Source organism: Lepisosteus oculatus, chromosome 7 (genome assembly GCF_040954835.1).
Source record: "Lepisosteus oculatus isolate fLepOcu1 chromosome 7, fLepOcu1.hap2, whole genome shotgun sequence".
Taxonomy (NCBI): domain Eukaryota; kingdom Metazoa; phylum Chordata; class Actinopteri; order Semionotiformes; family Lepisosteidae; genus Lepisosteus; species Lepisosteus oculatus.
In genome coordinates this window covers 22,245,069-22,269,405 of record NC_090702.1, presented here as the reverse complement: position 1 = coordinate 22,269,405, position 24,337 = coordinate 22,245,069, and the positions used below count along the sequence as shown (strand labels likewise).

Here is a 24,337-nt window from a genome sequence, read left to right as displayed (position 1 = left end):
TTTCAGTAGCATGCCCTCTGTTGTCATTGTTTGTTGCTCTTTAACATAACATCTGAAACAATCAGCAATCAGAAGTCCTCTTTTTTCTTAACACTCATTTTTCCATACTGTAGTTTAAAAACTTGAACAAAGACGTGCTACTGTACATGCATACAGTGCAATGTTGTATACTGTAGATACCACCAAACTCTACAGCAGCAGAAGTTACCTGCTTGAAAATGAATGTGTTCCGAAAAGCATATACAGTACTGTACAATTATCGCAACATTTGCAAACATTCCCGATACATAACCACGTTATGTACTCTACATTGTTCTATTTTGTACAGTGACAGGAGATTATTGTTGTCTCTGTTGCACTCAATAAAAAGGTCAATGTAGAACATGTTATTTATTACTGTGTGGTTATTTTGGGGCTTTATATTTATGTTTATAATGGGGAGTCCCCATTACCCCCAGGGGGCAAGAAGGTGAGAAAACATTTTCAGACTATTTTTATTTATTTTTTATGAAAATGGAAAACACATGTTTAATTAAATGCTTTTATTGATTCACAATCTGACAGTACAAGACAGAACCGAAGCATTTGTGAAATCACATTCCCCCATTGTGCTCAATAATCTCAGGAAGAACACGAAACAGCCTCTTAATAAAATTGTTGCAAGTTTGTTCTGTCAGCTCTTCCTCCCAGAACCTGTTAATCACTCTGATAAGTTCTTGGCTTGTCCTAGTTAAATCCACCTGTTTATCTACTGTATTTTCTAACCGCTTTATCCAGGACAGTTTCACCTACAATATTTGGTTACAATTTTTACGAATTTGACAGACTTCAGAATGCTTTGACTGAGGCTTAAAATGTAACATAATGCGTACTGTGATAAAAGAGCTATTGAGCACAGAACATCTTTTTGACTGTGAAAAGATTTGCATATGTACAGTAGTTTATTCTTATCTATGTGAAAACAGGAAATACAGAGGGTGTTTCAGAAATTAAACAGAGGTCTGGAACACCCTGTCTCAAAAATAGACGTTTAATAAATTGAAGGTTGTGAAATCAGTGACAAATCACCCCGAACAAAATACAATTTTAAAATACAAGCAGTTTAAAATTATTAGTTGTTATTAATAAATCACTTAACTTTGAACATATTGTGATATTTACCAAAATATCAGATATACCAGAAATACCAAAAATTCAATATAGTGTCCATAATATTTACTATTTTAGTTTTTCAAAGAAATGTTTATTTGTTAAAGGAAAACTCCTTTAACCATGCCATGAGCTGGATTCAAACCCCAACCTCCAGCATGCGTGCCACATGCCAAACCCATTATACCAATGCACCTTTCACAGCAAAAAGGTCAAGCAAAATGTTTCCAAGTACTCATGGGTTAAGCTTTAGGATAAAATGTACTAGTTGTGCCTCCACCAAATGTGTACTCTATATACTGTAATATATAGTATGTAATGTATAACTATAAAAGTGTTTTTATACTTTGCTGAGAAAACATCTCTGAACCCCAAAGTGTGGTTCATTTTCTCATTTGTATTACATCTCAGAAGTATCTATATCTCCATGAAAATAACAAATGAAGAATACCTGATTAAACGTGTAAGACAAAAGACATATTTAGAATATTTAAATTAAAAAAATGATCCGACAATAAATATTCTCAAGCAATGTACAGTACTGTACATAAACGCTCAGATTCAGTAACTGGTGGCACGTCCTTGAGCAGCAATGTTTTCAACTTGTCATTTCCTTGCAGATCTGCTTCACTTTAGTGATATTTGGGGGATTCTATGCATGAACAGCTTGCTTCAGGTCCTCCCATACCATTTCATTGGGGTTTAGGTTTGGACTTTGACTTGGCCAAAATGCAAAACGTCTTCTTCAGCTGTTCCATTGCAGGTCTGTTGTATATTTAGAATCATTGTCTTGCTGCAAGACCCACTTTCAGTTGCAGCTTATGAAAGGATGTACTCATATTCTCCTCCAGAATGTTTGACACAGTTTAACACATCTGTCCAGAGTACATTCTTCCAGTAATCTTGTGGATCCTCTGGTTGGTGAACTTGAGATGGGCGGTGATATTCTTTTCAGAAAGTAGTAGTTTCTTCCTGGTTATCCTCCTGTTCAGTTCTTTTGGTGGTTGAGGCATGAACATTGCTTTAAGCTCAGTGAAAGAGGACTACAGATACTTAAATGTTATTCTGAGACTCTTTGCGACTTCCTGGATGATACTTAGAGTGGTAGAGTCACCACGGTCTTGAATGTTTTCTCTATTGATTGTATGACAGCAGATGGATCAATCAAATGCTCAGAAATCTTTTTAGAACCCTGTTATATCCCAGTGTATGATCTACGTGTTTTTGTTGTTATGTTCCACACTTCTGACTTTGATTGTGCTCCCTTCCCCATTGGCCCACCATTACACTATTGTTTCTGTGTGACATCATCTTCAATTAGCTTCTTGACCCATCACAACTCATCTTATTCAGTTTTAAACATGGAGGCTTTCAGAAGGAAGAGGCCTTTCGTTTGACTTCGGTCCCACTCGGCTTTGGTTTTCGCTTCGCTTTTGGTTTTGCTTCAGCTTTGTTGGTTTGTTGTTTTGCTTTGTCTGTGTGTGTTTTTGTATAGCTTCGGCTTTGTTGTTTTGTTGGTTTCTGTTAGTCTCTTTGTAGTTTCGTTTGTTTGCGTTATCCTTATTTTGCCATCACCTTGCCCAAACTTGTTATTGTGTCAACCTCTGTGTTCTTTTGTACCCTGTTACTTGTCTACTCTCGTTTGTGTTCATAGTTTACTTGTGTATTTGTGCAAACTTTTGTGTATAGAGTTAGTTCAGGTTGTTGGGTTCATTTTGCACACACGTAGTTGATTCTTGTATTAGTCGCACTAGTTTAGTATGAGTGAGTGCCATTTGTCCTGTATGGTTATGGGTAGTCAGTGGAGGTTAGCTAGGGTGTTGAAGACACCAAAGACTATGTGTTTTGGGTTTTCTTTTGTAGTCAGATTAGCTTTCCCTCACTTTCTTAGCCAGCTCCATTTTGTTTTTTCTTTTCTTTTCTTTGGCACCACTCTATTTCCTTTACCCTGTGAGTTATTGTGTCCAATTACAAACCAGTAATTTATTCAACTTAAAATCATCACTTTTGCATCACGCTTCCTAGTCCCTCACCAGAACCCACCTGCTTCCAAAAACTATCCTAAATGTTACACCCTTTTATCCCTAGACACTTGGGGTTTGTAACAAACCCTTTCCAGAATGATGAGCATCAGATGCTCGTTGTGTGAGGTCCCCTGACATCTGTTTGATTGTAGCGTAACATGTTTCACTTACCTGTATGGTGAAGGCCAAACTCACAGCATTTCTGATCATTATAAAGGACATTATGTAGGACAGGGATGCCCTTGTTTACTTGTTAACCAAATTATTGAACCACCTGATTAGAAATCTGAAATCTAAAAATATTAAATCAGTGAAGTTATGAAATGAGTTAACAGACAGAGTCCCTTCCCAGACAGCAAAAAAAAGCGATGCCTTATTGTATCTTCTACTTCTATTCTCTAAATGACATTTGCAAGCATTTCCACACAGTTTTTATACTTCAGAACATCCTTCTGAGTTACCATAAATGTCTCATTCAGGAGAGAATCACTTCTGCATGTAGGCCTAACATAATGATTACCATACATAGAACAACAGTATTTTAGACACAGTGTATCTTCCAAAATCCTTAAATGTCACATACTCTCTCTGCTAACATTCCACACAAAAAATGTCTTTCTATTTTTTTTGCATGCCTAGGCCTTAAACAAATTTAGAATGAACCCTTTCAGGTGCATAGATCAAACTCTTCACCATAAAATTTAACAGAGCTCATGCACTGGAACATTTTCTAACATGGCAGCAGCTCAAGAAAATGGTCGGTGGTGTTTCAAAGTCTAATGGGCCCAGAACACTCACTGGTGATTGTAAAGCAAACATATATGAGATATGTATTGATCTGTTAAATTGCTTTTAAAATTACAGTAATTTTTAGGCCTGCATGGTGATGGATGATGGCACTTACAGTAGATCTATCTCTGTAAACTGGAAAGCAAATGTCAAACTATGGAAGCTTCCTAAATCACCACTGACAAAAGTTTAAAATCTAAACATTATATGGAATTGCAATGATGACAGTCCTTTAGATTCTATGTTAACAAATCTGTAAAGAAATCTATAATCTCATAGCTCTGAAATGAAACATTTTTTGTACAGGAAGATCATGGTAGAAAACAGGCTTAAAATCATGACCCTGGAATTAAAAGTAGTTTCAAGCTGCTGGTTCTTTAATTGCTGAGTCAATCTCTAACATGCATGGACTTATCAGATGAACTCTATAGTGTTGAAGGAGTGATAACAATTGTTTGCTGTTGTTGTTCATAATACATTCTGTCTCAAATATATTATTTCAAAGTTAATTAATCCCATAGGTTGTATAATAGAAACCAGTGTGATTTTCATCTTTGCTGATTCTCAGTTAGATTGATCATCCCAAGGGCATTTATAAGCATGAGAGTAGTCTTGCAGTCTTAAATGTATGTTTGTATTTTTTACACATGGTACATTAATTTAATGGAAAAACGTAAATTAAACTTCACAAACCATCATATGCACAGCGTGCCTGCAGTATATTCTTGAACATATTGCGCTATATGTCCATTCTGACAGCTTTTCAGGTCCCTGTGTGGAGCAGATTTAGAATCTGACAGATGCTGTCTCTTAACTATGTCAACTATGTGAAACACTGCTCTGTCAATGCTCAGTGGTAATGCTCCATTTTGGAATTCTAGAAAGTGTAAGGGCTTATTGCAATTGTGATATGCTTTTGCTCATGTAATGAGCAAATGAAAAAGAATTCAAGCATTCAGACTGTTAATCTATTTTCTGGAGTCTTTTAAGACCACATTAGGCAGGTTAATGTCTTCTAGCAGACCTTCAGAAACAAGTGAAATGAAAAGCCACAGCATACCTAACCTATAAAAATAAATCATTATGTAAATTCTTTATTATGCTATTATGTTAACAAATAATTAAAGTGAATACTTTCACTCCATATTTTTGTTGAACCTAAAAATATTTAATAAGGAAATTTTGCTGACGAAAAACTGTAATATGTTTTAGCAGCACATCAGCTGCATCAGCATCAGCAACTGTTTTTTTCACGATTGCCCAATAACTTCAAATTTACAATTTACCTGAAAATTAAAACTGCTCCTGTATAGCACAACTGTTATGGAACTAGGATGGTATATGGAGTGCATTGTAAGTGACCATTGTAAAGTACATTCCTTTACATGAAACAAAAGGAATTGTCCATATATCCATCTGTTTTGGAAATGCTTCTTCTGATTTAGGATCACGGGCGAGCTGGAGCCTATTCTGGCAAGCAACAGGCGCAAGGTGGGGTACACCCTGGACAAGACACCAGTCCATCACAGGGCAGACAGACACTAACACAGACATACATACTGTATACACCTAGCGCTAATTTTCCGTGAGACAGTTAACATACCAGTATGTCATTAGACTGTGGGGGGGGGAATCAGATCACCCAGACGAAACCCAGCAAACAGGGGAAGAACATACAAACTCCACACAGCTAGTACTCCAGATGTGGAATTGATCACATGGCCCTGGAGCTTTGAGACATTAATGCTAACCACTGAAAAAGAATTGTCTCAAATTAAAAAAAGAACTATGAACCAAAGAAAATAATGTGATGCTTTTCACGTTTTGGAATTGTTTAGCAAAAACAAAAAAGAAAAATGTTTCCCTGCTGTTTTTGTGCATTCTATAATATGTATTGGAAGGGACATTCAACTGAAAGAGTACTTGCCATGAGTACAAAAAAAGTATTTACTTACAATAACTACTTGAATAAGTGATAAGGGCCAAATTCCATTAACATTGACACTATTCAGTATTCTACATGAGACTTGAAATACACTATTTAATACTAATTAATCACTACTAATTAAATAATACTCTGATGTTCTTTCAAGTACAGTAAGTCATCCCCAAGTATATACTGTATATTGTAAGCTTACTATCTTATGAAAAAAGATGAAAATTCTGGTACTGTTAAATGGGGCTAAGTGCATATATTAATTTTAAGTGTATTAGATTTACCACTTGCAGTTTAAAGAGAGGCAATCATAGAGTAAGGTTAGCAAAACACTACTAAAATTAATTTAGAATGTCATATTCATATTAAATTTTAAAATATTTACTAAATATTCCCCCACAGATTGTCACAATTGTAATCCTTCCTTTTAAGGGCGCTCTTTCACATTTTAGTTGGTCATGTGCACCTGCCACCAATCCTGCCCCTCCTTATTTAAGGCGGGCGCTCTCGCTACTTCCAGCTCTGCATTGGAAGACGGACACCTGGAGGCCCACCTACCACCAAGTTGCCCTAAGTCCGCAGCTTGAGGGCATAGGCCTCCTATCGGCGTCCTGACGCAGCCGAGTCCAGGGTCAGAGTGCTTGACCTCATCATCCCATTTTTATTCCCTCTCCCTGCACTGGATCCTGTTCCGGTTTTTATCCTTGTCTAGGTTTTGTTTTTGATGGATCTCCCGGCTATGGACTTTTGGACTGCTTCCTGGTTTCACCTTCTGGATAGTTATGGACTTGTTCGCCTGTGCCACACCCCCCAAGCACCGGAACACTGCCGTTAGTCAGTCATCCCGACCTGATCCTGTCGTGTTTACCTGTTGCCCTTCTCCAGTCTCTTCTGGATTTTACCGTCTGCATATGGTCCTGATCTACACATCGTTACATCATGCAGAGCCACAACAAGGACTCTGTAGATGGTAGTCCGGACGTACAGGACTCCATTGTTTTTTTTTTCCCTTAGACTTTTTTGTTTAGGGCTTCGGAGCAGCCCTGGAAAGGAGGGGTACTGTCACGATAGTAATCTTAACGTAATCGTAATCTCTTAAGGGCGCTCCGGCTCTGACCCAGCTGAGTCCGGGACTCAGAGCGCCTGGCCTTGTGATCCCGTTTTTATTCCCGCTCCCATTCCGGTTTTTATCCTTGTTGAACTTGAACTTGAACTTTATTGCCATATGTAACCGATATTGGTATAATGGAATTCTTACTTACAGAAAGTCTCTCGATTGTAAAACAAGCGTAAAAAACAAAACAAAGTGCAAACAGTGCATCAAGACAATATACAAACAAACAGTAGACAATGTGCAAGTAAACATGTAGACAGTTTGAATGTAAACAATACAGACGTGTAAACAATGACTGGAGATGTGCAATAGATAATAAATCATAAAGAGGTAGATGGTGATGGTGTAGGTGTGGTCCGAGGGGGGTGGCTAAATGTGTTCGCCACTCTCACTGCTTGTGAATAGAAGCTATTGAAGAATCTAGTGTTAAGTGTCCTTATGCTCTTATATCTCTTGCCTGAGGGCAGTGGGGTGAAGAGCTCATGCTCAGGGTGGTGACTGTCCTCTGCCAGAATTCTACCACGGCAGCGGTCCTCATAGAGCTGTTTAATCTCGGTGAGACCGCAGCCGATGATCTTCTGGGCCATATTGACCATTCTCTGCATTGCCTTTCTTTCTCGCGAAGAGGTGTTGCCATACCACACGGTGATCCCGTTGGTGAGGATGCTCTCGATGGTGCAGTGGAAGGAGTTCACCAACACATGTATTGGCATCCCCCATCGCTTGAGGCATCTCAAAAAATAAAGGTGCTGCTGAGCCTTCTTCATGATAGAGTCAGTGTTCACAGTCCAGGTTAGATCTTTAGAGATGTGAATTCCCAAAAACCTAAAGCTGGTGACTGTTTCCACTTGCGTTCCATCAATACTGAGTGGGCTGTGAGTGTGTGGCCTGTGTCTCCGAAAGTCCACTATTAGCTCTTTCGTTTTCTTTACGTTCAAGTCCAGGTTATTGCTATGAAACCACCTAAGCAGCTGTACGACTTCATCCCTGTAAGTGGACTTGTCATCATCACTGATCAGTCCTATTATAGTGGTGTCATCTGCAAACTTAATGATGCGGTTGTTGCTGTGTCTTGCTGTGCAGTCGTGAGTGAACAGGGAGTACAACCTTGGACTCAGACAGCAGCCTTGTGGGGTTCCAGTGCTCAGGGTGAGTGGTGTTGATGTTTTATTGCCTATCCGCACCACCTGTGGTCTCTTGATAAGAAAGTCCAGTTGCCAGTTGCAGACAGAGGTGCACAGACCTAATCCCCTGAGCTTTGTCACCAGTTGACTGGGTACGATGGAATTGAATGCTAAACTGTAGTCCACAAACAGCATTCTCACATACGAGTTCTTAGTGTCCAGGTGTTCCAAGGCTGTATGCAGAGCCAGGGAGACAGCATCATCCACTGATCTGTTGTTCTGGTAGGCGAACTGCAAGGGGTCCAGGGACTCTGTGATGGAGGAGTTGATATGTGACAACACCAGCATGTTTTGGATGGATCTACCAGCTATGGACTTGTGGACTGCTTCCTGGTTTCCCCTTCTGGATAGTTTTAGACTTGTTCACCTGTGCCACGCCCCCCAAGCACCGGAACACTGCTGCCACTCCCCCCTTTCAGTCATCACATCCTGATCCTGTCGTCTTAACCTGTTGCCCTTCTCCAGTCTCTTCCGGATTTTACCATCTGCATACTGTAGAGTCCTGACCTATGCATCGTTACACAGATTTATTGTAAATACAATTTGATTTATAGAAATGTGACTTCATGTTTTAAAATGTGCTTTAGATATATAGTTGTTTCACATACTGTACAAAGTTTGGTCTATATGAAAACACAGTCTTAAAAATCGCACAACTGAGAATACAATAACCTCTCGGACACGTGATTTTTTTTTCCTTGGGTATGTATTTTACATAAATATATACGGGAAAAGGTGTAACTTTTGGATTGTGTTGTATTTCCTTCAGTGTAGCATGTCTTCACATAAGTTACAAAGTCTCACATTCTTAATGAACTCATTCAGTGCCAGTGAACACTTTAATGACCATGAAACCAATATGGTAATTTTTTTCTTTCAGTGATCTCTTCCTCATCAAAAGCTGAATAATTTAAAGAGAAAATGTCAGGAAAGGGAGAAAAAACACCATCTAGTACAAATGCTTCAGGCACAGTAAATGCAAAAAATACTATTGGTAGAATGCTGAAAATGCATTGAACACTTGCCAGGTTTAAGAATGCAGCTGCAGCATTAAAGACATCTGGTTTAAAAAATCTTTCGTTTTAACTCTGTGCTTAGCTGGGTAGTTGAGATGCTTCACACTGTATGCTCCATTTTAGAGGATTTCTAATTATTATTATTGTTGTAATTAATTGGGGATGTTAAAAATTATTTTAAAAAATTACAAAATAATAAGAATTGCTATGCAAGAAAATTTAGGAAAATTAACGATCATACACCCCTTATTGTCAGCAAAAACTGAGCATCACATGGCACGTTTGTTTTTCCAATACATCTTGGTAACAAAATAATAACAAGGAAGAAAACATACTGTAAAAGGTACAAATATTTATTTTCAGATGTTTACTTATATCTATAATGATAGAAAACTGATATCTATTTACAGTTAGAGACACACACAACATTTACAGCTAAAGTATGTACAGTACAGATATTTACAGACCTGTGAGTTCCAAAGTCCTGTCTGGCAGGTACAGAAAACACAGAAGACTCCCCGCGAGTGAATGACATGTAGGGAAAAAATAGGGAAGGAATCTATGTCCTATCAAAACGATCCTATTCAGGACCTTAAAATATTTGACAAATGAATGGGAACTTATTTCTCTGTTCAAAACAAATAATCCATATACAGTGAGAGATTTAATTTAGCCTTAAGGCTAACATAAAATAGGAAATCAGTAATTCCTCAGAATATAATTTTATCAGATAAGTTATAGAAAGTTCCAGTCTTAAATGCTGGAGTCCAGTCTCCTTAGTGCTCAAAGTAACTGTTCAGATTCTGGTCTTACTTGTTTCCTGTTGTACCAGAAGGAAAAAAGCTTCTTTGCCAGACAGGTAAAAAGATGTACACAATACATAATACATTTAACACAACATGAATCCATTAACAAATAAAAACATACATGTATAAAATTTGAAAAAAGAAACAAGTCAGTAGATCCTCCATGTTTACACTCACTGTACCAAAAACGAATTCTGGACTTTTGGTGACTGCCTTTTTATAGCTGATCTAGTGTCACGGAATGACCCTCCTTAGATTCTACAAGAGACAAATTATTGACACTCTTCAGAACAAAACTAAAAACTCTTTCTTTTTTACCAGTGTCTGTGTTTGGTTGCCTTACATTCTATTTGAATAAACCTGTCTGCTCTGTTTATTTTTTAATTTTGCTTCTTTGTACTTTTTTGTCCTTTTTATCACTATGCGCAGCATCCGTGGGTTTGAAAAGGTGCTTTATAAATAAAATATATTATTAGCATCAGTGTTAGTATTAGACTTAAATAATCCTAAGAGTCCTAAAAAATGGGTCATCAGTGAGTGAGATAGACTTCTAAGATACAGTGCATACATGATGAAAATAAAATAGCAATCAATTGATTACTTGTGCAAATAGAGAAGGTTAAAAGTTTGCTCAGATATTCTGCAAAGTTGCTCATTTTTATCTTTAGAAATGGGGTGGTTTTGACAGGAAATTTAAATATTTGAATACCCCTGAGCCATATAACATTATGATCATCATCATTATAGTTTTAGTAATCTATAACATATTGAATACTGTATGACCAAATGACACATACAGCTGTTGTTTTCCTCGGCCATCTACCTCTGTAAGTGAAAGTGTATGGGTTAATGACAAGGTAATTTCTCATTACTACTCATGTAATGAGACTGTTTTTGGGTTAAGTGAAGCTAAAAGGTGAAAATACTAGTAAATGAGAAGTTCCTTAAGGTACAGTATCAACAAGATATGACTACATGTAAATATATATCTATTATATTCTGGTTGGTAGCTGTGTCAACACGCGTAGGATGCAAAGGAACAAGTAATAGGTTCACTCCATGAACCTCATCATCAGCCAACATTTCGGCTGTGGAGCCTTCTTCGGGTGTAAGAAATGGCAGTCAGCCCACTGGCTTGAATTATGACTGTTTTCACCGAAGCTGTCCCAGAGAACAAATAATTAATATGCCTCTAATCATACCATCTGCTCAAGTATATTCTTGTCAAAATCTTTTACAAATTGGGGGTTATGATTATGTATTTTACTAATTGATTTATCTGCTTGGTCAGTTCTTCATTTTCTCAATTTTTGTAACCACCCAAACAATATACAGTATATCATTTACTTATACAAATTGTTTTGCATTTTTTTATGTCAATCAATGCTTATTTTCAATCCCAGTTTTGAATTAATTACAAATAGCAGTTCACCTACTAAACTACTCAAAGTGCTTTGAAAGTATACAATAGTAATGTCCATTTAAAAAACGTTTGGGTTTTAACATATATGAAATATGTGGTGTGAAAAAGAAGTCATAAAAGCCCTTTAATATCCTTTAAGAAACTATGTTCCTTTTGAGGCCTCACATTTTGAAACAGCTCTTGGCTCTAAAGTTTTATCTGGAATTACTGTATATGCAAGCCAGCATTTTGTGTTCTGGGAGAGAATATTTTTCGGCATTGTTTTAGTAATGTGTTGAATAATCTTGTTCTTATGTGTCCTTTCAGAGCTGGTTACCTACCCCAGAACATCCCTCTTGAGATTATATGCTACCTTCCTCAAGAGAAAGAATTTCTACCTTGGCACGCTGCCAGCCGTTCACTCTATCATCTAGACAAATTGTTGGACCGCACAGAGGAATACAGCATCTTTAGTGTAGGTGAATTACACCCACAGTTAATACTGAAAGGATATACTGTATCTGGTTATTACAAGAATGACTGTTTGCAAGAATCAGAGATCTTAATCTTTCCACTAATGTTTAGTCTTTCTTTCAAGGCATATCAAGGTAAAACATGTTGAGTTTTTAATGTTATTCCTCAAACTTGAATTTCAATCACTCTTTCAGAGAATTAACTAAGATATTGTCAGATAGTGATCATGTAGAAAACAATAATTTCTCTTAGAAGAAGCAAACACAAATGTGTTTCATTGAGAAAGGTGATTGCTAGGGTGACAGATCATTTAATTGGAGGTGGCTATATTAAAGCGTAATTCTTTAGTCTCATCAGGACAATGAATTTTTATTTCATTTGTTACCCTATTCACAGATTAAACAATAACCAATGTCTGTCACTGAGGTACAATAAGATATCCCTTGCATCTATGTTTATTTATTTTTAGCTTCAAACAGAAAATCAACACGTCTGAAGACCTCTTCTGGGATATCCATTTCAATAAAAATGAAAACATAAATATGTGGTTAATGTTTACAACAGTGCTGCACATTTCCCAGTTATTACAGTGCATCTGTCTCCTTGTCTTATTCATAACATACACATGATGTTTGCTGAGATTCTGTTACTGACCAGAACATCAGGCAGTCTATTCCTACCTGTGAATGCACAGCAATAAACTAACTTTTAATTGTAACAGCTTACAAGTGCTGCTAAACAACTTACCAATTTTTTAACAGCTAATCTCAAATGCATATCCAGTCCCCTTGTGATGTTCCTGAGATATTTAACCTGTAGTAATACAAGCTTATTGCATTTGTATGTTTTAATAACCTGGTCCTGTAATTAATGTAGTGATCTACCTGCCTGGCAGGTACACGGGACTATTGCTGTTGTCAACACAGGTTCAGTATATTAGAACATGAAATCAGTGATTGCTTGGGAATAGCTATTCCCTTCATATGATGTTTATGTGATAGTTTACCCTGGACATCATGTCATATTCTGTAGCTGTAGTAATATACCACAGAGAGAACTGCAGTGCCTTCAGGAAATATTCTCTCCTCCTGAAGACTGTAAATATGGTTGTGTTATTGCAAGAAATTCCAATACCCTTGCTTCACACAACATATGCAACAATTTAAAGGGGAATATATTAATAATATGTAACAATTAGGAAAAATGAAAAAAAAAATGTTAACAAAGTCACCCCCCTAAGTCAATACTTTGTAGAAAGACCTTTTGTGACAGTTACAGTGGTTGTCTTCTTACTGTTTTTACAGTTTGTCTGTATCAGCTCTGCACATCTGGATTTGGAGATTTTCTCCCATTTTTCCTTGCAGATTTGCTCAAGCTTTGTTAAGTTGGAAGGGGAGCATCAATGAATCTCCTTAATCTGAAGCTCCTCTTTGTGTCACTTTGGCTGTATGCCTGGTACATTGTTCTTTTGGAATATGAATCTTTTGGCCACAGTCTAAGGTTTTTTTGCTCTCTTCAAAGATCTACCTCTATTTGGCTCGGTCCTGAAAAGTGTCACAGCCCCTGCCCTATAAGATGATGCTGCTAACGTTATGCTTTTTGGTAGGGATGATGTTTATGAGCTGTGTTCAGTTTGTTTTAAGTATAGATCTTTGCATTCAGACCAGAGAGCTCAATTTTTGTTTAATCAGAACAGATGCTCTTTTGCCACATGGTCTCATGGTCAGCCAGAAGTCTTCTTGCAAACTCCAGTCCACCCTCCTACAGAGGCTAAATCTATGTAGTGTTGCAGAGAATGTTATCCTCTAGACCAGTTCTCCGATCTCAGACATAGAACTCTGTAGTTTTGTGGGGTGGCCACTGGATTCCTGGTCTCTTCGCTGACCAATATTCTTCTTGTTCTAATGCTTGGTTTGGGCAGATTGCCTGTTTATGGTTCTGTATTCTTTCCACTTCCTAATGACTGAAGCTAAATTTTTCCTGTAACCACAGAGGAATTTTAGCCCATTCTCCTTATAGAACTCCTCCAATCCTGTGACATTTAAGAAATGCCTAGCATGGACAGGTCTCTTTGGGTCCTGCCACTTAATTTCGATGGGGTTTAGGTCTGGACATACACTAGGTCATTGTAAAATGCACAATTTCTTCTTATGTAGATATTCTTTGTTAGATCTGCCTGTCTGGTTAGGATCATTGTCTTGCTGCAAGACTTACTTTCAGTTTAGCTTTAGGCCACAGTCAGATGGCATGCCAATCTCCTTTAAAATCTTCTGATATAATGTGAAATTCATGGTTGTGTCAATGATGGCCAGCCACGCAGGTCCTGGGGATGCAAAGCAGCCCGTAATCATCACACTCCCACCACCATACCTGAGGGATGGGATGAGGTTCACTGTTTGAAAGGAAAGCTTGTTTTTTTGCCACAAAAACATTTCTCACCAAGTCCAAAGAATCCTGCCTTTGACTCGCCTGCACAGTGAACATTTTTCAACAAGCCTTGTGGATACCCTTTGTGCTCTTTGGGAATTCATATGGGCAGAAATAGCTGCAATATTCTTTTTGTAGAGCCATGGCTTTCTGCAGGGTGGCACAGTGGTTTGCATTGTTGCCTTGCAGTGCTGGGGCCCTTGGTCCAGTTCCGGAACCTGGGGAGCTATGTATATACCTGGGGTTTGTACAGTATGTTCTCCCCGTGTTTACATGAGTTTCCGCTGGGAGCTCTGGTTTCCTCCCACAGTCCAAAGGCATACTGGTACTGTAGGTTAATTGATTTTTGGGAAAATTGCTATTTTTAATTTTCTGTCTGACAGTTGATTGGTGGAACTGTCAAATCCTTCTTTCAAATCCTTATAAATGGTTTTATAACCCTTCCTAGATGGATGAACATCAATAATTTATTTTCGTAGGTCCTCCTAGATTTCCTTAAATCACTATATCATTTATATAATTAAAAAAAAACATAAAATACAAAATATAAACAACACCCATAGTAACACCTACTGTATACCAGTTGCCCTAACCTATCAGATATTATTGATATTCATGCTTTTTCTACTTACTGTACTTAAAGGTATGTTGAACAAAATACTGTATGTAATTTATTGTTTTTACATTTATTGTGTCAGTTATTGCACGTAAAAATTCTCCTTTAGCTGAAAAGAATTCTGAAGTCTGTTAAACTGAGGGTTTATTGTATTTATCTTTGGGCTTCACAAACTCTGTCTCAGCAGAGTATGTACAAAAAAGCTGTTTAGTTATTATATATACTGTAGACTAAAACATGTTTGCTATACAAGCTTTAAATTAAATTAAACATTATGAAATAATTTAAATCTAATGATTTTTTCCTTTTTCATTCTTTCATTTTGTACAGGTACATGACTTTTCAGTCTTTTTTGAAACTTTATTCTGGATAAAAAACACAATAAACCATAACATGTTCCATTAACATACATATGTACAGTATGGTACAATTACTATCATTTTACCATACTGTAAAATTATCTATACCTGTAAATTACTCTGTAATGTAAAAATCTAACAAAAGTTCTCAACATTTTTTACTTGTACTTTTTAAAGAGAACAGTGAAATATTAATTCCCATAATACATAACAATTGAATGTCTTAAAACATCATAACCTTGAATGGTATTTTTTGTAACATTTATGTATACTCCAAACATTTAGCATGTTTAGTATATTAGTTAGTATATGTTTAATATATTATGTATTGCACATAGAGAAAACCCTTCCATTACTAAATGCTGCATAATTTAATATAATGTTATATCATCATAATATTTTATTATGATATATAGTATACAGTATATATTACAGGTGGGTAGGTGCGTCAGCATGCATAGGCTGCAAAGGAACAAGTAAAGGTTTACTCTATGCTGAAAAAAAAAGAAAGAAAACGCAATGTTTCGGCTGTGGAGCTTCTTCACACCCGAGGAAGGCTCCATAGCCGAAACGTCGTGTTTCCTTTCTTCTCTTTTCAGCATGGAATGAACCTATTACTTGTTCCTATACCTATATTATAGTATATTTTAAATATATATTAAATACGAATACATACATATATATATATTTATTATATGTTTTAGTAATTTAATTTATGTACTGTACCCCTTTAATAAAACACTTAAATGTTCCCATTTTTGGTACTTCTATTTCTTTTATCCAGAAAAAATATTCTTCATGTCAAAATTTTTAAACGGAAAACAGAAAAAATCTGCAAGTGTATAGTAGTATAGGTTTCCACATGTTATTAACCAGCTGTTATCAAAAGTCAAATGCATGTTAAATATTTTTTTCAAAAGTCCAACACCACCTAATGTGTTTAACCTATTGATTTTTTGTTTTGTTTACTTATTAACAGGACTACGTTTTGAAACAAGTGGCCTCAGTGTATCATAGGCTTGGGTGGCCCATAAATTCTCCAAATGCCTCCATTGTTCCTGCCGCCTACCAGACTGAGTATTGTTCATTTTCCTTTATCTGTGTTCTTTCTTTATGCTTTTGTACAGTTGCTTTTAGTTACATAGCATAAAGCTCTTTTATTATAATTTTTATTATTATTATTATTTAAGAACAACAATAACCTCTCTCCTATTATTCTACCACAGGGAGTTACGGCGAGAAATTATTATGTTAGCCTGCAGCTTTGGTAACAAACATTGTCATCGGCAGGCTGCCACTCTCATTTCAGAATGGATATCAAGCAATAAAAACAGGTGAGAGGATCACATTGTGAGAAGATGCATAGTGCCAAAGTAAAACCACACATGCCAGCAGAAGTGCCTAACCCATGGGTATTCTTTATGTGAGGGAGCCAAAAGACATGTTTTGCATGAATATTTACTGTATTAGTTTTCAGTGGATAACCATATACCATACCGTCAGAGAGAACCTCTCATGTTTGTGATGTTTAGTCTTGGAAAACAGAAGCATTTAAGTTTTTTCTCATTAAAGAAACTTATCCATATTAGTTAAACACTGTGAATACAGTTCACACCAATTTCAACATTTGCAGTGATGGTGATGAATTCAAGATAAAACATGGTGGAAATCAATATTATTTTAGATTATTTTTAGATTGAATTTTTAATATTAAATATCATTATGGAAAATGTATTTATGATTCATTTATCACACAACCTATTATGTAGCTTATGTATTATGTAAAGAAAGGTACAGTAAATGCATTGTGTAATTTTCCTAAATCTTTCCCTGATTTTTACCAGAATTGGTTACAGTAATTGGCAATAACTCAATCAGTATATTGTATTTTAACATGCATATCAACATGTTTTACATAGATAATATGGCATTGTTTCTTGATAGAATGAGCTGGACTTGTTATGTGTGATTTCAGTAATCAGATGATAAAAAGCATGATTTTTCAAGAGTCCCTGTTTCACTTATGGGCACAATTAAAGAATATAGAACCAGACTTCTAAGAATTTCCCTAGGAGACTTATCCTAGATCAAATGAGTGCATGCTTAGATCAGGGGTTCACAGCCTTGTCCTGGGAACACACTCACCTGCTGGTGATCACTGCAAAAAAGCTCTAACCTTGATTGAATCTTTAACCGAACTAACAAATCTAGCCAAACTTTACACATTTTTTTGGACTTGAAAATTGGAGATTGTAAGTTACCTACAATATAAAACGTAAGGCAATCTCTGACATTTTAGGAACAGAAAACAAGTTCAGATTAATGTTACTGTAGTTAAACCAAGGATCCAATAATGAAACAGAAAGCACAGCTGGGACAAAGCAGGCATGTAGGTCCCACTGGCAAGATCTGGAACCCCTGATGTTGACTACATTTGGGGTGTCCACAGCTGCCGTTACCCTCTCTTAGTCACAGACTGTTGTTACCCAACTTACCAACTGCTTTGGAAATTTGACAACTAACAAATTAATCAACTGGATGTTCACTCTTGTAGGAGTCATCTTGCTCAACCAATGGAAGATTTTACTCAATTAGCTTTTTAATACTTTTACACAGCTTACGTCTTTTTATCTCATATAGCTTGTTTGATAACTTGACACCCAGATACAAAATTATCTATATTGAAAAATAGAACTTCATATATGTTCAAACCACAGGAGAGGGGAATTTTCATTTTGGAGAAAAACAGCAGATAGCTCCATCAGTCTGGCACTCTGATGAATTAGCTTCTATTGTAGAATCAGCTACAAACAGCTTACCCTGATCATATATCTTTGAATTGTAAACTACTGGATGACCGTAGGCAATGATGAGAGTAGAATATCTAATATGTTTCATGTAGGAAAAAAAACAAATCTGATTATTTTCAATACTATTTTTACCTTCTTCACATGGAACTTTCCAACATATATTTGAAATGCTAATTACATATTGCTCATTAATATTGACATCCATTTCTCATTGGTGTGATTTTATGTTGTTGCCTTGGATACAAAGTCTCTTGCCGTTTTTGCATTAAGCCTCTTGGAGAGAAGGTCCACTATTTGGATTATCACACATATGAGCTCCTGCTTATTCCATTTTTGCATTCTTCCCTTAATCTAGACAACATGGTGAAGTAATGTAGGAGGCAAAACAAGTTTATTTGTGCTGAATCTCACTCTGTGTTTCCCATGTCAAAGTGTCTGTGACACTTTCTGCAAAACAGAAATGAATTTCTTAAATTCATAGTTTGTATCTCACTGAAAAGGTTGAAAAGGATGTCTTGATATGCCTAGTGTAATGGCATATCAATATGAAATATTGCAATATGAAATGCAGGTACTGTAAAACAGCACAACAGATTAACTTGTACATCAAAAAGAATTCCTAAAGTCTCTATAGATTTTTGATATTGTTGCAATATAATGTGTAAAGACCTGCTCTTTCAAAGGTATTAAGCCAAGTTCAGTTTGAGCAGATTGCAATTTTATTTTAATTCCCTCATACACATAGTGTCAATTAGTATCAGATGAAGGGGAAGTTAAATTAGGTAGGACTGGCAGTCCTTTATTTATTCTTTATTGCCTCAGATCTTATTTTTTCTCTTTTCATGTCCCGTTTGTTCATGAGCATTATTGCTATTGTACTAATGTTGCTAGGTCTGATTTCTCCTGTGGTCCACAGCAAAATGTCTCATCTTGAAGCTTCTTGGTAGAACTTCTAATCTGAAGTGGGGTGACACAGATTGGAAAATTGCAACCACATTTCAAAATATATCCACAGTATCTAATGTACAACCACATTTGAATCAGTTTTCCAATAAACAGTAAATACAAATGTGCTTCTTCTGATAAAAAGTATAGAAATTGATAGGATGCAGTCAGTCATGTGTATCTTGGTAGTAAGAAAACAGTACAGTAAAAAAAGAATTAGTCTTATTTGGATAAGACCAATGTTTAAGGTTTAGTATCTAACTTGCAGAGTTTTTAATCCCTAAGGCTACTCTCTGTGTTAATATTTAAGCATTATTTAAAACTTTATTAGAAATAATTTAAGTTGATAATATGAGACCAGACTTTTATAGACATTTACTGTATGTATTTCCACTTTAATATTTTATTAAGAGGAGGTATATTAAGAAATAACTTGTCATCAATGGCATAAGTTGATTATTTTACAAGTATTGACATTTGCAAGGAATAATATATTACTTACCATAGTAAAGTATACATTAACTATATTGCAGTGCAGAGCATTGTCTACACAGCTACAAACAAGCTGTAGAGTTTATTTGGACTATTCAGTAGCAATACATTTTGATCTGGGAATTTCTAACTGAAATCATGTAATTGCTTTTGAATAGAAACATATACTTTACATCATTTTCATCAAATGATTCAGTGACCACTTATGGACCCCTGTGGATGGGGGCATTGACATTCTGGAAAATTCCTCTCCCATCAGGCTTTGAATTTATTGGCATTTACCTCCGTCTCGCAATCCAACCATAGTTTCCCTCCATGAAGCTCTCAACAGACTTTACTTGATTAAAGTAAAACTTATATTGACATTTCTGATACAGAGTCGCTTGGCTGTCTTGATGTGCATCTTGAACCAGTGCAAGGACATCATGGTCGAGGAGAATGTGCTTCTGTCAGCAGTTGCCACTAGTTGATAATGTCTTTCCCTCAGAATTCATGCCAACATCACCTTAGTCACTGTTCCATGAGAAACAGCAGCAAGTTGAGCGGACTTCATCACTGAAGCTCCTGCCAAATGTGCCCCAAAGATCACCCCTTTCTCCCTCTCTCAAAAACTGTCATCTCTTCTTTTAGCCATGGAAGACAACATAATGGGCAAATGGCCTGCTCAGCATTTTTATACATGACCCCAAGCATGATGGGATGTTAGTTGCTTCATTAACTGAAGAACCACTCCTGTTTGAAAGCACCTGCTTTCAATATACTGTACTTTGTATCCTCCATGTACTCAAGTTTTTCCTTAAATTTGGTAGTTACCTGTAGATGTAAAATCTAATCTTTTTATTATGACAAAGAGTCAGTTTTGCCCTGTAAAACACTGTGTGTCTAGTTTTATTGTTTTTATTTTAACTATAAATCTTAAAAGCATTTTCTATTTTTACTTTAACATTAGGGTCATCTTTCTCAGCACTTTGAATGTGAGATTCTACCCTCACACTTTTAACATCCCTTCCCATCCTATTTAATCAGCTTGGATATGTTTTAATGACAAATCTAAGGATAACCAACCAATGAAAGCGTAATTGCCTTTTACTCTAGTTCCAAATTAAAGGCTCTGAAATGTGTCAGGTGGCCCATGGATTTAATGTGACTTGAGTTTCCACCAGGGAATAAGGTAATCAGCTGCATGTAAAATAAGACATGGTTATTTTAAAATAAGGATGGTTCTGACTAAAATATTACTACAAATTCAACATTAAATAGTTAAACAACAACTGAACCGAACTGCTTAGGGTCAAATTGATCTCTTTAACCTGGACACAGTCTGTAAAATATAATTCCTAATAGATTTTATGTTTTTCTCAAGAATGGCAACAACATTTCAACATTTCCTTTAACATTCACATTCACATTTACATTCACACTGAAATACATTCACTCCTGTCTTCAATCTAATGTCATCATGATACATAATGAAAATAGGTGATACCCATATACAGTACATCCATGTGGTCACTTTATTGAATAATTTAAGAATTCAATTACCAATAATAACCCAGTTTGTACATATGGAATACATAGAGCTAGAAGAAAAAAAAGCATGGATTTGATAAACCATTTTTATATAGAAGTGTTAGAAGAAAAAGTCCGCCAATCCCCCAGACTTTTAGTATTCTTTTTTATATTTTAGACCTAAAATGTTATTAAAGTTTCATGAAAGCCTTAATGTAATAGATTAATAATTTAAGATAATATAATTAAACATTCTACACAAAGACATAAGGTATATTTGGATTAATTAATTAACAAAATATCCACTGATATATTCACATTTGAATATGTTTGTGAGCCTTTAGATTCAGTAACTGGTGTCATCTCCTTGATCAGTAATGAGTTCAAAAAGATGTTTCCTGTAATTGTTTATCAGTATCTCATCATTACGACATAGTTTGTGGTCCATTCCAGACTTTGACTTGGACATTGCAAAATGCAACATTTCTTACTTGATTAATTTCAAAGGTCCTTTCTTGAATCTATCACAATCTACCCTTACGTTTATTTTTAAACTTATGTCTATTTGAAAGATCTGGAAAATATAGTTTCTATACCAAGACACTGTAAAACATTATATGTAAATGGAATTTAATGCAGTATAATTGTACTTTAAAAGTTAACTTTCAATGTGGAGCTTGGTCTTTTTTGTCTGACCTTAATTAGTTCTCTTCTGAGAGGGCAGACAACTTGTGGTGTAGTATTCTTATTTAGCTGACTAGAAAGAATGACATTAAATGACATCCTTGAGAAACTGGACATCAGAATTTACATTCTGTGTTAGTGTTTAAAATACCTTTATACTACGCCTGCCCTTTTCATTGTGTGTTAAAATATACTGTATGCAGTGCCCTTGTCCTAATGTGACATTTATCATAACAAAGAGGTTGTTTGGAATATGTGCTGTTCCTGCTTTACAAAATGTTTTCCAAAGTGCTTGAAAGTCGAGTTGGTGGAAAAACGCCGTTGTCTGTCTTTCCTCAGCTGTCCAGGGCTGTTCTGAATAAACTGTGCTGAATTACACTGTTACTTCTTGTATTCCAACTTCTGGAAACATTGCTGCCCGTTACTTTTATTTGATCCATTGTACAGTTTACATCTACTGCACTTTTTGCTTACTGTTGATATTTTTACTTTTTCATATAAGATTTGGAATCTTATACAGTACATGAAAATTTTGGTACAAGAAAAACACTTTAGTCATAGTCCGTATAAAAATACTTTAGTATCATAGTCAGGCAAAAGTGAATCCTTATAATTCAATATTGTTAGCTTCACAGACCTTTCTCAGAGTTATACCCAGTCTATGCTATATTTTTACTGTGGTATTTACTCTTTGTGCAGTGATGCTGTCATTGAAACATTTTAATTTAGTTTGTAAAATTTCATCATGTAATTTTAGCTAAGAAATTGAGATACATTTGAGATACATTTTGGGTGAATGATGCCTGGGAAAAGACTTGCACAATGCAATTAAAATTCCTGCAGAAAATAACAGGAAGCCCAAGGCACAATTAGAAAACTTTGAAAAGCATTTTCACAAGTCAGACATTAAAAGGTAGTTGTACTGTATGCGTGATTGCTGAAGAGATTAATTTTACTTAAGACAGATAACATGTAATTACAATGGATAGCTCTTATATACAGTATCTGATATTTGGATAAAAACTGAAGTGACTGCTTCAAATAAAATGTGTGTTTATGCTAATCAGACTGCACCTTAGTCTATTAACCTTGACATTTGTGATCCTGTAGTTCTTCAGGGATTGCTGTGTGGTTTTTAGGACACCTGAGTCACTCTACTTGCTCCGTAAAATGTATAATTTTCCATAAAATACAAGACTTAAAAAGGTAATACCCCCATAATAAGGAAGCACACTACACCTCCTTAACATTCACTGTTCTTGAAAGTAAAACATTTAGCTTATTATTGAAATCAGTGGTACATTCTGTAGGTGTAATTGCTCTGTTAGCATTTAATAAAAGTCAGTTAAGTCCATGTTAAAATGTAAATTATTGTTATCTTTTGTAAGTATTTTTCTCAATTATTCTTGATGAAAAACTTCAAACACTTTTTACATCTTTTATAGTCTTTACAACAGAGCTAAATTTAATTACTTTACATGTACAGACTTGATATTTGGATTTGGAGATCACAGGAGAATCTCATACATAGTCCTGGGTAAATATTAACATTCCAGTAGAGCTTTATACTGTAAGTAATATTCCTAAAATGAATTAACTATCTTTCGACTTGATTATGTTTTACCCACCATGTTGTGAATATAAGGTACATGCACACTGCCTCTGCTATACAGTCCTGGATTTAAGCAAAGACCAGATCCATTAAAAATAGCTGCTAGACTATGAATCACTTTATGAATGATTTTGAGGCTGTATTTTGAATCATAATTCATACAGTAGTTAAAACACAGATGTCTGGTTTTTGGTAACATATGTACATACAATACAATAGATCTGGGGCAAAACTGTTAAACACACAATTGACTACATGGAATCTTGCAGTTATTACAATCAAAAACTGATTTGTACACTCTATATAAATTTAAGTAAATGTGTCCTAAGATTTATGGTCACTTGAAATCATTGAACACAAAGTATGTTTTTGTTCTTATATGGCCAAATTATGCATACAGTATGTACAATAATTAATACATACTCTGTAATACTGTATATATTAAATATATAATATATTATTTCTAATTAATATTAATCTTATGAACAGAAATGCAATTTGCTTGAATGTAAAGCAAAAATATGTTTTAGATTTTGCTATTACAATACTATTGGAAGCCACTGTATGTACCTTACATATGGTAGCTGCAGAGCATGTCTAACAAAACATTTTGAAATAAGAAAGTGTTGTTGTCATTTTTCATGGAAAATATATATTTTTTGGAATTTACAATTTCCTGCTGTGCTTCACTTCACTTCCTAACATCATTACCCACACATGTCATATATGGGCATTATCTTTCTAATTCACTTTGAGCTTCAGCTCAAGGTCTTTGCCAGGATAGATATCTTACATTAACTGTGTCAGAGTACCTGTAAGCTGACCTTTTCTAACATTGGTCTTGAGATGTGTTCAAAGTAAGTCATTGTTTAGACAGGTATTCATGATGATTAATATGCAAGTTATCACTATATATTAAGTAATTCTACCTCAGTATTATACTGTACTAATTTAAAATCATCAGTAAAATAAGTATGCAGTTTAAACAG

The 24,337-nt window shown here is 35.6% G+C and overlaps 1 protein-coding gene across 2 annotated transcripts in view; it reads left to right on the top strand.

Moving 5' to 3' along the window:
* The window catches only part of LOC102694815 (thyrotropin-releasing hormone-degrading ectoenzyme), a 226,703-nt gene that overhangs the window by 185,697 nt on the left and 16,669 nt on the right, over positions 1-24,337 (top strand). For both annotated transcript variants that reach the window (XM_069192282.1, XM_069192281.1), the window contains 3 exons: positions 11,748-11,895; positions 16,276-16,373; positions 16,523-16,630. In XM_069192282.1, coding sequence (XP_069048383.1) covers positions 11,748-11,895; positions 16,276-16,373; positions 16,523-16,630 — 354 coding nt within the window. The remainder of the gene's footprint in view (positions 1-11,747; positions 11,896-16,275; positions 16,374-16,522; positions 16,631-24,337) is intronic.